Source organism: Mytilus trossulus, chromosome 10, assembly GCF_036588685.1.
Source record: "Mytilus trossulus isolate FHL-02 chromosome 10, PNRI_Mtr1.1.1.hap1, whole genome shotgun sequence".
Classification (NCBI taxonomy): domain Eukaryota; kingdom Metazoa; phylum Mollusca; class Bivalvia; order Mytilida; family Mytilidae; genus Mytilus; species Mytilus trossulus.
The window spans coordinates 55,987,028-56,003,249 of NC_086382.1; the positions used below are offsets into that span (position 1 = coordinate 55,987,028).

Sequence of the window (16,222 nt, forward strand, 5' to 3'; positions counted from 1 at the left end):
ATATGGCAGTGTTGTTAGAATGTTCAATACCTCCAAATCAATTCTTTAGTAATCTATGAAATCTACAACTTAGAAGTATGGAAGTGATTTATTATGACAGTTCATTTGGAACATATTTATTTAATGGGTATAATTTGAATTTCCAAGATGTGGCAATTGTTGTTGAACTTTGAAGTGATGCTTTTTTTTTTTAATGGACTTTAAAACAAGTACGGAATTCCAAGGGGATACCATTGCACAATTTGATTATTTCGATAACTAATTAATTGCTTATTAGCATGTAATGTTTTGGAAGAACAAACATTGTTCTTTGAAGACACATATGAATAGATTTCCTAAAATATTTTTTTTTTATGTTTTTCCAGTGCTTTTATAAAGTGACATTTAAGGTTGTTTTTATAATTTCAGAATTACTTAAGACTAAGCAATATTCAGCTAGATAAAATATATAAAGTTGGCTACCATAACATCATATGCTTTTCTATGATATAATATAGTATATTCTAGATATGGGATTACGTTTTATCTATGTGAAATATCTCTCTCCTTTTATTATATCCCTTGAATCATTGACAAATATGAGGATTATGTCCCTTGGATTCAATACCAAATATGATTATGTCCCTTGGATTCATTGTCAAATATGATTATGTCCCTTGGATTCATTGCCAAATATGATTATGTCCCTTGGATTCATTGTCAAATATGATTATGTCCCTTGAATTTAATGCCAAATATGATTATGTCCCTTGGATTCATTACCAAATATGATTATGTCCCTTGAATTCATTGCCAAATATGATTATGTCCCTAATGAACTCATTGCCAAATATGCCAATATTTTTCTAGTAATATAAATTATGTTAATCTATGCTAATTATTTGTTTGCACAACAGACAAGGATAACTGCATTAATTACGAGAGCGACTACCATGTTGATAGAGGTAACAATATACAAGTGATTAACAGGTGTTTTACTGTACACTAACAGTGTAAATAACAATTTATTAACAGTTTATTGACTATTAACAATATACAAGTGATTAACAGGTGTTTTACTGTTCAATAACAGTGTTAGCAGCTTATTAACAGTACATTTAGTATTACTTTCAATATCTGTTTGGTAGTGGTATTAACAGCAGAAGTTAGAATATAAATAACAGACATTTTATCATACATATATAAGTTAGTGTTAACAGCAATTGTGAAAAGATGATTAACAGATATGATATCATTCTTATTAAATCTTAACAACAATAGTTTTAAATATAGAATTAACATAAAATAACATTATGATTTAGTGTTAACAATTTGTAAACAGATTATTATTAAAGTTAGGATTAAGATTTTATTACAAGGGGATGCTTTGATTAAGGCATGTTGTAACTTAATTAACTTTGAGGTGTTTTAATATCTTACCAAAATCTTGTATTAGATCAATTGATAGGTACATTCAAACTCTGCTTAATATTACAAATATTCAACAATATATAGTATTAATGATAAGACAGTATAACATCATCTGTCAAGGCATTATATGAATAATTGAGTTGTTTTGACATTCATAATTGTGAGTGGGAACTATTTTTCCAAGTATAAAAACTGTATGAAAAACTTAAAGATCAAAAGTACATATTTTTGAGAATAAAGTGACAATGCTAAGTCCTTAATGACTGATGATACATTTATGATATAATGTTTTAAGTAAGTTTATAAATATAATGGATGTTTTATATCATTGTTACGTAAGATGTTTACTAAAACAATTCCTAAGGCAGTCACAAAAGTAATTATACGTTTGATTTACAAACTAAACTTTAGTTTATAACCCACAAGTAATTTAAGAAAGTTAATTTCTGTAACGAATGTTTTATTTCAAACTGTCTTACAATCATCTTGTTCTCTAAGAAATAATTTCTATTGTCTTAAAATTAATGGTTTGAAATTGACTGTTTGTGTGACAATGTAATCAATAAAGTTTTAGTAGTATAAATAGATTAACTGAAATCTGTCCTCTACAATAAAAAACAGATTTTGTATCAAAAAAGAAGTTTTTATTGTTATTTCATTCACTTTCAAGCAAAATTGAGTTTTAGGATTTTAAACTTTTATATGTTTATGTGTATATTATGCTGGATTTTCTTTAAAAAAGCCATGCAAGTTAGGAAAACATCATTCTGTTGAGAGACAAGAAGAAAAATCCTACATGTAAAATTATTTCATACAATTTTTTTATTCTTTTATTTTAGCATGTGAGTGTATAGTGTACCAAAGCCTCGGTGGTACAGAAGGAAGATTTAACTCCCCTAACTTCCCACAATTCTACAGTAAAGGAATAGAGTGTATTCTGTTTACATTTATAGGCGATGTTGGAGAATTAGTAGAAATAAAATTTACCGATTTTGATATGATGTATCCTGATGCAAAAAATAACACGTAGGTTTATGTTACTATAGTTACACCAAACATGTACATATATAAAAGATTTGAATCATTTGATTTAACACACAATTTACATGACAAAATCTCTTTGCTTTTGAAGATCTTGATGAATGCACACAAATAAGGAAATCTATTATGATTACCAATAAAATAACTATCAGCCTGGCCTGACTTCCAAGTGGAACCGTACAGCCTTTAACAATAAGATCAGCTAATGATATTTTAATTATTTCATAGCACCTCACATTTTGTTTATGCCCCTTCCTCAGCAGAAGGGAATTAAGTGTTACCCTTGTCTGTATGTCTATCTGTCCAACTTAAGTTTGCCTCAACCAAATGTTATGAAATTCATACATAAAGCTGATAACCATTTAAACACCGATCAATTTCAAGTTCTTTAGTTATGTCCCTTTATAACTTTATATGCAAGAAGTGGCATCATCTGCATCCAATGGACTATTCTCCATTTATTCTGAAAAGAGCATGTTGAAACTAAAAATGTTATAAAACACTACAACCAATGAAACTGATGGGAATCATATTTTCTGTGTTAGTTTTCATGCCCCACCTACGATAGTAGAGGGGCATTATGTTTTCTGGTCTGTGCGTCCATGCGTCTGTTCGTTCGTCCGTCAGTCCCTCTGTCTGTTTGTTTGTCCGTCTGTTACACTTCAGGTTAAAGTTTTTGGTCAAGGTAGTTTTTGATAAAGTTGAAGTCCAATCAACTTGAAACTTAGTATACATGTTCCCTTTGATAAGATCATTCTAATTTTAATGCCAAATTTTGTTTTTTATTCATATTCCGAGATTAAGGAAGCAGTCACAAAATTTCAATCTTCAAAGATGTTTATTGACACTTGATTACATAAAAGATGCAAGTCATAAAATGACTTTTGGCTCTTTATAGCTTGCTGTTTGGTGTGAGCCTTAAGGCTCCATGTTGAAGACAGTTGTCCCTGACCTATAACGATTTACTTTTATAAATTGTGACTTGGATGGAGTGATGTCTCATTGGCACTCATACCACATCTTCCTATATCTAATTGCACTATTGAAAACTGTTTATTGCCTTTATTTTGACCCCTAGATGTTTCATTGACAATATGATCCTTATTTTCTTCCATTCACTCAAGATATACCAATAAAACAATGCCATCTTTCAAAATTCAACACTAGAGGAAGCTATTTGTTTTGTTAAATGTCTCAGTTCTGGTTTATGACCATGTGATGGCTATTAAGGTTCATTTTGAGTAAATTATTCATGTGGAATTTCTTGAAATCTTCTGTTTCTGAAAATCAGATGGATTGATTCGTCTTTCTGTAATCTGAGGCTCATTTTATGACAATGATACACAGATTAAGTCCCAGAAAATTCTTTGTGAAAAAAGATAGGAAATTAAACCCTAAGAAAGTGAAATAAAAGGAATCAATGGTCACATAAAATAAGATCAGACCAGCTTTATTGGACTATCATTTTGGTCATGTTAAATGGACATAACATAGCTAATTAATTTCCAGTAATTCTAAGATAGCAGGAAATGTGACGCCAGCTCCAGATTGAAATAATAATCTCTATGAAGGGATTTATAGCTCTTTTTAAAACAGCTAATTGTATAAAACAAATATTTTTTGGTGTATTTCTATATAAACGACTGTTTTTTATGGTTAACAATATAATACTATTGTAAATTGCTGTATTGAGATATTCTAAAACATTATGATCCTATTTTATATTTGATTTCATTGGAAGGAATAAAGCTCATATCATCTACATTATATTAAAAGAGTAAAATATTTTTTTTTATTTTTTTTTCTAAATTATACAAATATTTGTTAGGCATTGTCATTGGTCAGTTAACACACATTTGTGATCGTTCGTGACTTGAAGGGACTCAGGTTGAGTAAAGACCGAGTGTACCTTAATTTTTGATTGATCACTAATTTTGACAATTAAAAAAAGTCTGAGAAATCTTATTTCTAATATTGACCTCTACAAGATATGTAGATTGCTGTATACAAAAATTTTAAGGGTTAATAACATACACCTACAATCATAAGTCTAACACCCTCATGATTTAATCTAAAACAAAGAAGGGTAAAGAGATAAACTTATGTTTTATCCATATGATTGATATCCCCTTCAACTCTTTTCACAATATGTCGATGTAGATTGATTGTAAGTTATACTGAATATTTTCATAGATAATGGGTATCTTTACCGATTTTTTTTTATGGAAATAATAAGCCTTTGTTAAAAGCAGTATCCATTCCTGTTCATTTCACAGTCCTTATACCGATATATACAAATAAGAAGATATGGTATGATTGCCAATGAGACAACTCTTTAAAGAGGTAACAAAATGACAGGTAAATTAACTTTTATAGGTCACTGTATCGCCTTCAATAATGAGTAAAATCCATACTGCATAGTCAGCTGTAAGAGACCCTGAAATGACACATGTAAACAATTCAAATGAAAATAACTGGTTGCCTGATTTATGTACAACATATCAAACCAAAAAACAAATGTGAATATGAAGCAGTGGTCTGCCTCATATCAATGGCAGTTTCTGTTGACAGATGTGTAGCATAAGAAAGAAGGGAATGTGTTAAGAATACGATAAAAAAAAAACCATGTCATTCAAATAAACAACATGTACAAAAAAATAGTCTCTCCTAGGTTAACAATTCGCCATTTCATGATCTATGCACTATGGGCAACATTTTCAAAAGTGGACACCAAGAGTTGATAGTTCTAAAATGTTCTAAACTTTGGAAATTCAACCAATGATGTCCCGTTATTTTAATTTTGGTGTGCAAACAATGAGATAACCCATAGTCATTTAGATTCTGAAACGCAGATTGATATAATATATTGTTTATGCATATGTATAATTGTACCGAAGGCTAAGAAATTTATACCTTGCTGTTTAATACATCCTTACATTGTATGTATCTATTTTCAGATGTAAAGATTATTTAAGACTTTTCCTGAAATTAAACCGTCCAGAAATAAATGAAAACATGCAACACAATTATGAATTATGTGGAAGTATGTCAACTTTACAACAAAAAACATTTTATTCCAAAGATCGGAGTTTAATAATGGAATTCCAGACAACACGACCTTTATCACAACAGCTGACTTTCTTTAAAGGATTCAGAGGATTCTTCAGATTTTTAGATGCAAGTAGGTTATTTTCAGGCCTTGATGTAAAAAATCACATTGTCTTTGGATTTGTTAAGGTGACAAAATAATTATATAATTATCAATTATTTTGTCATTCTTGACTTGCTAAAAAATAAAAATAAAAAGTAAGATCAATTTTGCTATTGTGCAAGGGCATAAACTATTTGTTTTAAATAAATTAATCCAGAAGGTTAGAAGAGCTAGATTCTCCCTGCTTAATATCCAGATGCCTTATGTTTCGAAATTTGTGGACTGTCATATATGTCCATAGTCTGCTGTGACCTCATTTTCATGCGTACACAACTGCTTCAAATTTGTATAGTTATATTTTCATGTGTATTTGAGTTATAGGGATAAGACTATATTGGATTTATGGGTTAATTGCAACCTCATTCCTCATAGAAACCTTTTGACTAATACAAATTTATAAATGAAATGTTCTAAGGGAGATAATTCTATTTATTTATAAATTTTTTGTAGTAAATTTTTACCATGGCCTGCACATGAATAGAACCACTTTTATACTTTTGATTGTTATTATTATTATTATAGTTATACCCTGTTGATAATATTAATCAGATTATTAAGAGCTAACAATAAAATTTTGAATTAACATTTGCTATTTTTTTCTAGGTAGGTTTTTGCTCCAATTACAGACAACGCTTTGTATGCTCCTTTGTCTATTTCTACAGTGTAAAATGTACATGAATTTTTCTTCTCTTTTATATTTGGTAAAAAAAATTATATTATATCAAAAGAGTGTTTTTTTCTACATCCAATTATTTTTAGCTCACCTGGCCTAAAAGGCCATGTGAGCTTTTCTCATCACTTGGCGTCCGTCGTTGTCGTTGTCGTTGTCGTCGTCGTTAACAATTTTTCAAACATCTTCTCCTCTGAAACTACTGAATGGATTTGAATGAAACTTAGCATGATTGTTCCTTAGATTATCCTGCACAAAGTGTGTGCTTCGATTTGTGATCGGTAAAAAAACATGGCCGCCATTACTTAAAATAGAACATAGGGGTCAAATGCAGTTTTTGGCTTATATCTCAAAAATGAAAGCATTTAGAGCAAATCTGACATGGGGTAAAAATGTTTTTTAGGTCAATATCTATCAGCCCTGAAATTTTCAGATGAATCAAACAAACCATTGTTGGGTTGCTGCCACTTAATTGGTAATTTTAAGGAAATTTTGCAGTTTTTGGTCATTATCTTGAATATTATTATAGATAAAGATAAACTGTAAACAGCAAAAATGATCAGCAAACTAAGACCTACAAATAAGTTAATATGACAAAAATTGTCAATTGACCCCTTAAGGGGTTATTGTCCTTTAATGACAATTTTTCACAATTTGTTCATCATATTTGCTAACTTTAAAAAATCTTCTCTGAAACTACTGATTGGATTTGGATGAAACTAAGCATGATTGTTCCTTAGATTATCCTGCACAAAGTTTGAGCTTCGATTTTTGATCGGTCAAAAAACATGGCCGCCATTACTTACATGTATAATAGAACATAGGGGTCAAATGCAGTTTTTGGCTTATATCTCAAAAACGAAAGCATTTAGAGCAAATCTAAGATGGGGTAAAAATGTTAAAAAGGTCAATATCTATCAGCCCTGAAATTTTCAGATGAATCAAACAACCCATTGTTGGGTTGCTGCCACTTAATTGGTAATTTTAAGGAAATTTTGCAGTTTTTGGTCATTATCTTGAATATTATTATAGATAAAGAAAACTGTAAACAGCAAAAATGTTAAGCAAAGTAAGATCTACAAATAAGTCAATTTGACCAAAATTGTCAATTGACCCCTTAAGGAGTTATTGCCCTTTAAAGACTTTTTTCACAATTTGTTCATCATGTTGACTTACTTTAAAAAATCTTCTCCTTTGAAACTGCTGTATCAATTTCAGCCAAACTTAGGCTAAATGAGTTTCACAGTATCTAGTATGAATTTTATATTTCATTTCCTTGTATGTCAAGAAAAATAGCTCCTATGGCTAAAATAGAACATAGGAGAAAATGATTTTTTTTTTGCTTTTGAAGAAAATAGGACGATTCAAAGAACATTTAAATAAATTGAAAAGCCAAAATAATCATTGATGAGAGATTTAACCAAAAAAATTAAGGTGAGCGATTCAGGCTCTTGAGAGCCTCTTGTTTTTGTAGCTAATAAAATTAAACCACCAGATGTGTATATTATACCAGTTAAAGGCAAGAATGGTACACATTTTACTAATTAACCTTCCTTTTAACCTTAAACTCTCTCTGGAACCTGTTGTTAAATCTATGATTTTTTTACTCTTTTTTTTCACTACATGTAATAAAAAGGTTTATCAAGAACACATGTTCATTGAAAGATGCAAAATATATTTATATTGGTGTTTTTGTAAGGCAATACATGAATATTTTTTTAGCACATTTTGTATGAAAAAATCATGTCCTTTAAACATCTATCTAGAAGTCAATGTTTCACACATTATTTACAGCTAATTGCAACGAGTGTGTAGGCAAGATAATATCTTTGGTTTTCTTGCTTCCTAGCTGAACCATGAAGTCATTATTAGAATAAGTAAGCTGCCCTCCTTTAAGAGAAGACTAGTCTGACAGATAACCAATCTATCTGTCTGTTAAGGGGTAGCGTACTTCCAAAGGAGGGAAGTTTACCTTACCTAATATGAGTGAGGGTTGGAGGGGCCCTGATCCCGAAATCACGGGCTTTAAAACATGAAATCCTGAGCTCCCCAATTTAAAGAAATTGAAATCCTAACATCCCAAAATTTGAAAAAAGAATTCCTGGATTCCAAATGGATCAATTCAGAAATCCAATCTTTAAAAACATCTGATCCTGATGTCCAGAAAAAGGTCCTCCTTGATTGATAGTTATCTCATTGGCAATAGTAACATATCTCTTTATTTATTAACAACCAAAATTTACATTTAATCCACCAAAAAGATTTATATAATTATGGTTAATAAAGATTATTTAATTAAGTAACTCCAAATTATTTGTAATTTTCTTAAAAATTTCAGATGTAATTTAAGTAAAGTTACATTTTCCATTGGTCTTCTGTCTGTTCCATGTTTGTTTCTGAACTCATGACTAAAGTTTTCCTCATCCAAATTTGATGAAACTCATAATCAATGCCAAGAATTGAAACTCCCAGACAAAGTTCGAAATTGGGCAGAGAGTCACTTAATACCTATGAAAAGTTGTGCCTCTTTATAACTTGGAAAATTACAAATGATCCTGATTTTGTTTCTGCACTCTTAACTTAAATTTGCCTCATTCAAATTTAATGAAAGTTACATACCCATACTTTTAAAAGACAACATATACAGCCAGAGTTCCAATTTGGGCAGGGAGTAATTTACTAGAGTAATGCCCCTTTATAACTTGGAAAATTGCTAAAAAAAAAATCGTATCCTCACTAGCAGGGACCTCAAATGCTTTCAAAAAGTATTTTTATGTAGTATAAGTAAGCTTGAATGGTAGCATACCTTTCCTCAGACACATTATTCTTTTATTGTCATTTTTTTAAAGCAAATAGGAGAAAAACATTTTTTACAAACATAATTCAAGGCTTCTATTACTTAAAATCTTACTTTTAAAATGTTGGGTAATATTTTGTTATTGAAACTTTATTTTTAGCATGGTCACTTATTTATTTTAATCAAAATGTCTCTTTTTACCTTTCAATATCCTGCACTATATTCAATATTTTTAAAAACTTTCAATCAGTTTTTATTTTGATGATACTGCACTTTGAAATTAATTTTGAAAAGTGTAAATTAGTTCCCTTCTCCATGCTGAGCTAACATGAAATTATGACAAAGATGGAGAGTTGTCTCATTGACACTCATACGACATCTTTTGATGTCTATTTAAGGAATGACTGTAATATTTTTTTCTGTCTATGAAGAAATAACATAAAAAATATGGTGCTCACTGAATATCGCGCGTTGCAGGTTATTTAACAGTGTGCACCACATTTTTAGCTCACCTGGCCCAAAGGGCCAAGTGAGCTTTTCCCATCACCTGGCGTTCGGCAGCGGCGTCCGGCGTTGTTAGCTTTTACAAAAATCTTCTCCTCTGAAACCACTGGGCCAAATTAAACCAAACTTGGCCACAATCATCATTGGGGTATCTAGTTTAAAAATGTGTGGCATGACCTGGTCAACCAACCAAGATGGCCACCACGGCTAAAAATAGAACATAGGGGTAAAATGCAGTTTTTGGCTTATAACTCAAAAACCAAAGCATTTAGAGCAAATCTGACAGGGGTATAATTGTTGTAAATCTATCTGCCCTGAAATTTTCAGGTGAATCAGACAACCCGTTGTTGGGTTGCTGCCCCTAAATTGGTAATTTTAAGGAAATTTTGCTGTTTTTAGCTCACTGGGCCCGAAGGGCCAAGTGAGCTTTTCTCATCACTTGGCCTCCGGCGTCTGGCGTCCGTCGTCAGTCGTCTGTCCTTAACTTTTACAAAAATCTTCTTCTCTGAAACTACTGGGCCAAATTAAACAAAACTTGGCCACAATCATCATTGATGTATCTAGTTTAAAAATTGTGTTTTTTTACCCCACCAACCAACCAAGATGGCCCCCATGGCTAAAAATAGAACATAGGGATAAAATGCAGTTTTTGGCTTATAACTCAAAAACCAAAGCATTTAGAGCAAATCTGACACGGGGTAAAATTGTTCATCAGGTCAAGATCTATCTGCCCTGAAATTTTCAGATGAATCAGACAATCCATTGTTGGGTTGCTGCCCGTGAATCGGTAATTTTAAGGAAATTTTGCTGTTTTTGGTTATTATCTTGAATATTATTGTAGATAGAGATAAACTGTAAACAGCAATAATGTTCAGCAAAGTAAGATTTACAAACAAGTCAACATGACCGAAATGGTCAGTTGACCCCTTTAGGAGTTATTGCCCTTTAAAGTCAATTTTTAACCATTTTTCGTAAATCTTAGTTATCTTTTACAAAAATCTTCTCCTCTGAAACTACTGAACCAAATTAATCCAAACTTGGCAACAATCATCTTTGGGGTATTTAGTTTAAAAAATGTGTGGTGTGACCTGGTCAACTAACCAAGATGGCCACCACAGCTAAAAATAGAACATAGGGATAAAATGCAGTTTTTGGCTTATAACTCAAAAACCAAAGCACTTAGAGCAAATCTGACATGGGTTAAAATTGTTTATCAGATCAATATCTATTTGCCCTGTTATTTTCAGATGAATCTGACAACCCGTTGTTGGGTTGCTGCCCGTGAATCGGTAATTTTAAAGAAATTTTGCTGTTTTTGGTTATTATCTTGAATATTATTATAGATAAAGATAAACTGTAAACAGCAATAATGTTCAGCAAAGTAAGATTTACAAATAAGTCAACATAACCGAAATGGTCAATTGACCCCCTAAAGAGTTATTGTCCTTTATAGTCAATTTTTATTAACATTTCCACTGATACTACTGGGCCAAGTTCATTATAGATAGAGATAATTGTAAGCAGCAAGACTGTTTAGTAAAGTAAGATTTACAAACACATCACCATCACCAAAAAACAATTTTGTCATGAATCCATGTGCTTCCTTTGTTTAATATTCACATATACCAAGGTGAGCGACACAGGCTCTTTAGAGCCTCTAGTTTATGTTGTTTCGAATAGACAGAAACAATATTACAGTCATTTCTCAAATTTAACATGAAATCATTCCATTTTCTTACTATTAAAATATTTACAACTCTTCTACACTGTACAAAGAATTAAGTTTGAAATTGAAATGTACTCGATATATAGACCATTTAGATATATAATGGCAAAGAAGATATATGGTGTAATAATTCATGATACAAATCACTACACACATGAAAAAAAAAATACAGTAAAGGAACTGTGCAATTCTTGCTGTTCTGCATGTCAAAGTCACAAGGACCCGTATCAACCAATAAACTTCAGTCTATGTGTAAGGGATGAGAATTATAAAGAGAACTTATGTTTAAGAAAAATTATAAAGAAAATAATGTTGGTCTGTAATATTGGATAAAAAAATCATGTCTTATATTCTTATATATGTTTTAATTATGTTAATACTGGTATATTTGTAATGTTGGCTAAAAACTTTTGCATTTTTCATGTCTTATGTTTTATTGTTTATCTATTTCAGGACAGTTCGTATCTGATGGTGTTAAGCAGTCAGGGACCATGTGCTCATGGGATTTCTCCACGTCTAAACTTTCAGGGAAATTTTTCTCACCCCTTTACCCACAGAACTATCCTAGTCACTCAAAATGTCAGTATACATTTTATGGACAGCCAAATGAAGGAACAGTTTATATACAGTTTCAAAATTTACAAATATATGATGAAGGAGTTGATAGGTTAGTTTTTATGCCTTATTTATGGGCATTATGTTTTCTGGTCTGTGTGTCTGTTAGTCTGTTGATGACATTCGTCCATGTTTCCCCCTTCAGGTTAAAGTTTGTGTTCATAGTAGTTTTTGATGAAGATGAAGTCCAAACAACTTGCCACTGAGTACACATTTTCTCTACAATATAATCTTTCTAATTTTAATGCCAAATTAAAATTTCATCCCCAATACCACAGTACATAGAAAATTATATTGCAAGTGCCTTGGCATCCATGTACTATGAACACATTCTTGCTTTCCTATAATTTACAGATATGATAAAATGAAGGTTAGTTGGAAATTATTCCCTTCAAGATATAAAGATAGTCCCCTTTGTAAATCATATTGCAGAAATTCTAGCTGGATGATTAAGGATATTATAGAAGTCATCAACTATTATGAAAAAAATATCTGTCTCAACATTGACAGCTTCATCTAAGATTAATAATTGTTCAGTTCTAATATTGTCAATGTAAATAAGAAATGGAAACAATTATATCCTAAACACTTATATTAACAATTATTCGTTTCTAATATTGTCAATATGTTTTACTGTATATAATATTAACCTGAAGTGTAAAAGACAAAAGACAGTAATTAGATCATTAGCACTTATCTAAGTTTAAAATAAGATGTAGTATGATTGTAAATGAGTTAACTACATATGTTTATGAACACTCAACCCTCCCCCCCTTAAACTGAAACAGTGGTATAACAGCACAAAAAAGTACAAACTGTTTAATCAGATAGAAATGGCTTAAATCATGAGATGATCACGAACCACAAAAACATCTCAGTGGCGTAGCTAGACTATTTTTAAGTGTACGCCCTAACCTTGGAGAGTTGGTTGAAGACCTCAATCGGATCCAGATTATAAAACCTACCAGTAGTGGGTTTGAGATGGGGGCTCATTTCAGTCATTACAAATTAGTTAATAACAAGTTGAACATAGACTATTGGTCCGGGAACACAGTTATGGTCCTTTGAAAATAGACCAATGTGTGAACAATGTGTTACCTGGTTACTTGACAATCTTTTTATACTACTTTTTCAAATTTATTTCTTCATGTTAAATGACTAAATAACAAGAATGGGGATGAAATTACAGTGTAAAACAAATTGTTTCATGTATTTTAAAGTAAAGTAGTGATTTGGTCCAGCTAAAAAAGGTTAAAAATTAACATTTCGGAAGCTGTCAAAAGATTTCAACCATATTTTTAGTTAGAGCAGACGAAGGTTATTATGATTTTATATATAGTTTGTCCAAAAATAGTACTACACACTGTAAAAAAAATATTGAGAAAGCACACAAGAGCAGGTTGGATTTTTTTATTTTCGTTTATTATCTAAAAGAAAAACACTACGACATACATGTAACTGTGTTCTCGGAATAATAAGGTGCATTATGAAAATCGATTAACCTTGGTTCTCGAGGCTGGGATTACCGCTTCATTTTAGTCCATTTATGAGTCCATTACAGGATTTTAAATAAACAAATATTTTCTTCAGATTTCTAAGTTTCACGTCAATATCTGAAGGTTTTCAAATTAATCATGTAGAAAATATTAACAACAGGGCGTGAGGCCACCTGTGAATTGTCAAAAAGACAAGTCTGTATGCCAAATTAAAAAAAAATATACTTTCAATATTTTGCTTAAGACATTTATCACAAAAATGCTTCTGCCAGATTTTATAAAAATCGATAAAGTTTTGACAAAATAATTGAAGTGTAACAAACTTTAACCTCATAATGTATCTACTTGTTTACTGCAAAAAGAAATATAGAATAATAGGTAGTTTCGTTTTTGATACTGACTATATCATGTGGAATATCTAGACAAGTCTGTTAGGGCGAGTTGAGATATTCCATATGATATAGTCGGTATCAAAAACGAAACTACCTATTATTCTGTTTATCGGTAGTTATGATGTCTCACAATGTATGCCTAATATTTTCAGTGATACAGCCAGTACGTTGATACTGGAAAATATACTGCAGCAAAATCAAAGGGAAAATATACAAATTACCGATAAATTCTTTTTATCATTAAAATAGGGGGAAAATTAAAAATATGAATTCATCATTATGTTCTGGATACACTTCATAATGTTTTAAAAAAAAGTTGACCACATACTGAACCTTAATGTTGACGCCATCTACAAAATCTAGGATCGCTATTTCTTGATTTTGCGACATAGAATAGATGTCACAGGCTTAGATAAAATTCAAAGCATTCATTGAATCTCAGCTAATTATTAATTGCTTTAAACAAAAGACAAGTCAGAAGAATTCCAAGTAGATTAAGACTTTGACTGACAGAAAGTAAAAACATAATATAATACGGTACCATCTGATTGAAAAGTAAATTTCGTCACCTTTTTTTCGCAGTTACAAGATTTTGAAGAAAGATTTACAAGACGGATGTGCTTTAAACCAGGTCTTTTTGAATTATTGAGATTAAAATATTTTTTCAACCAAAAATCAAGTGTACGCCCGGGCGTTTTGACGTAAACGTAGCTACGCACATTCATCTAACATGAAGACACGAAATTATTTAAGAGTACACATACTTATTGAGCTAAAGTTCAGTTCCTATTACACCTTACAAATTAATTATGATATAAAGCCATGTTTGAAGTGTTTTAAAAACTAATATCTAATGTGTGAAAACTTCAACACAAGTAAGAGTTGCAAATCGGTTTCAAAAATTAAAATTTGGCTGTAAAGTATATAGTTTTAAAAAAAAAAAAAAATTAAAATGAGTCAAACACTTACTATGCCCTTATAAAAATTCTTTAAAAACTGAAAAAAGAGGTTGATTGGGTTAAACTTTTTACTCTTGTAACCATTTAACATCTGTTTGTAAGATGCATATCAAAATTTTTTCAGTACATGTATTAGGGGTTGCTCAAATTATCAGATATTTATTAATATTTTGATTTATATTCTCTTTTTTTATTGTTATTATTTTCTTTTTACTGTTAGTTGCCTTATTAGTTTTATACATATGCATATAGAAATAAGAGATATGTGGAATTGTTGCCAATTAGACATCTTTCCACCAAAAGACCAAATGATGTTCTGATAGAAGTTATCAATTAAAGGTCACCAATTGTGGCCTTCAATAATGAGCAAAACCCATACCCAAAACAATCTATAAGAGGCCACTTTAAAACTACAATTGTGTTTGATTTTTTTTCCAAACTTGTAATTTTCTGTGAAACCAACATTATTAAATGATGTCATGTTTGTAACATAAAAGTTTGTGATAGGGTTCCTGTTGTTCCACTGCGAATCCTGTTTACAATTTGCATATTTTGTATTTGCAGTTGTAGTAAAAGTTCAGATAGAATAGCAATTTATGATGGTATGAATAGTTCTCAGCCTTTAATCAAATATTTATGTGGTATAAAGAACCAAGAAGAAGTTAAATCTACATCACCATATCTATATATAGAATTTCTATCGGATGGTAGAAATCAGCGCCAAGGATTTGCAGCAAATTATACATTTCAACACAAATCACATTCCAATTCACCCTCATATAGCAATCCAGGTAAGATTTATCTTTCTTTGTCTGATAAGCAAACAGCAGTGCACATATGAATGATTTTATGTTTCATCTTATAATTCATTATGTTATTTGATATATAAAACTACAAAAATTAATAAGAGTATTGGCATGTGGAAGTAATAGCTGCGGAACCGTAGCTCATAGGTCCTTATGTTATTTTTTGACTATTTGCGGACCACAAATAGTCAAAAAATAACATAAGGACCTATGAGCTACGGTTCCGCAGCTAGTGGAAGTAATAGAATATTCAGATAATTATCATCTTGATAATTCATCTTGATAATTGGCTGTTATTACCTATATATATGTGCAGACTTAATCTGTCTAAAAGTTGTCGCTGGTTAAGTATAGTACAGTACTTATAATATATGTATAATTTGTAGTTGCATCCTTACCTGAAAAAATGATGGTTAATGAATAGGCAGAAAACTGATATTTTCTTGTCTTCAAGTCTTTATTAGAATAAATTAAAATGGGTAAACCCTAATACCTTGTATTTTTTTAGCTGATATAAAAATACATTTTTTTATAACATTTAAAAAATATGATCTGATTGATATGTTTTGAATTTGGTGTCTGTTTTTGATAGCTT

The 16,222-nt window shown here is 30.8% G+C and overlaps 1 protein-coding gene across 6 annotated transcripts in view; it reads left to right on the forward strand.

Annotated features, from left to right (window-relative positions):
* Positions 1-16,222, forward strand: part of LOC134688209 (suppressor of lurcher protein 1-like) — a 152,628-nt gene that overhangs the window by 93,385 nt on the left and 43,021 nt on the right. For 4 of the 6 annotated variants that reach the window (XM_063548681.1, XM_063548684.1, XM_063548685.1 and 1 more), the window contains 6 exons: positions 897-944; positions 2,250-2,436; positions 5,409-5,632; positions 7,807-7,860; positions 11,813-12,026; positions 15,386-15,612. In XM_063548681.1, coding sequence (XP_063404751.1) covers positions 897-944; positions 2,250-2,436; positions 5,409-5,632; positions 7,807-7,860; positions 11,813-12,026; positions 15,386-15,612 — 954 coding nt within the window. The remainder of the gene's footprint in view (positions 1-896; positions 945-2,249; positions 2,437-5,408; positions 5,633-7,806; positions 7,861-11,812; positions 12,027-15,385; positions 15,613-16,222) is intronic. The other 2 variants (XM_063548686.1, XM_063548687.1) reach the window with 2 other exon arrangements.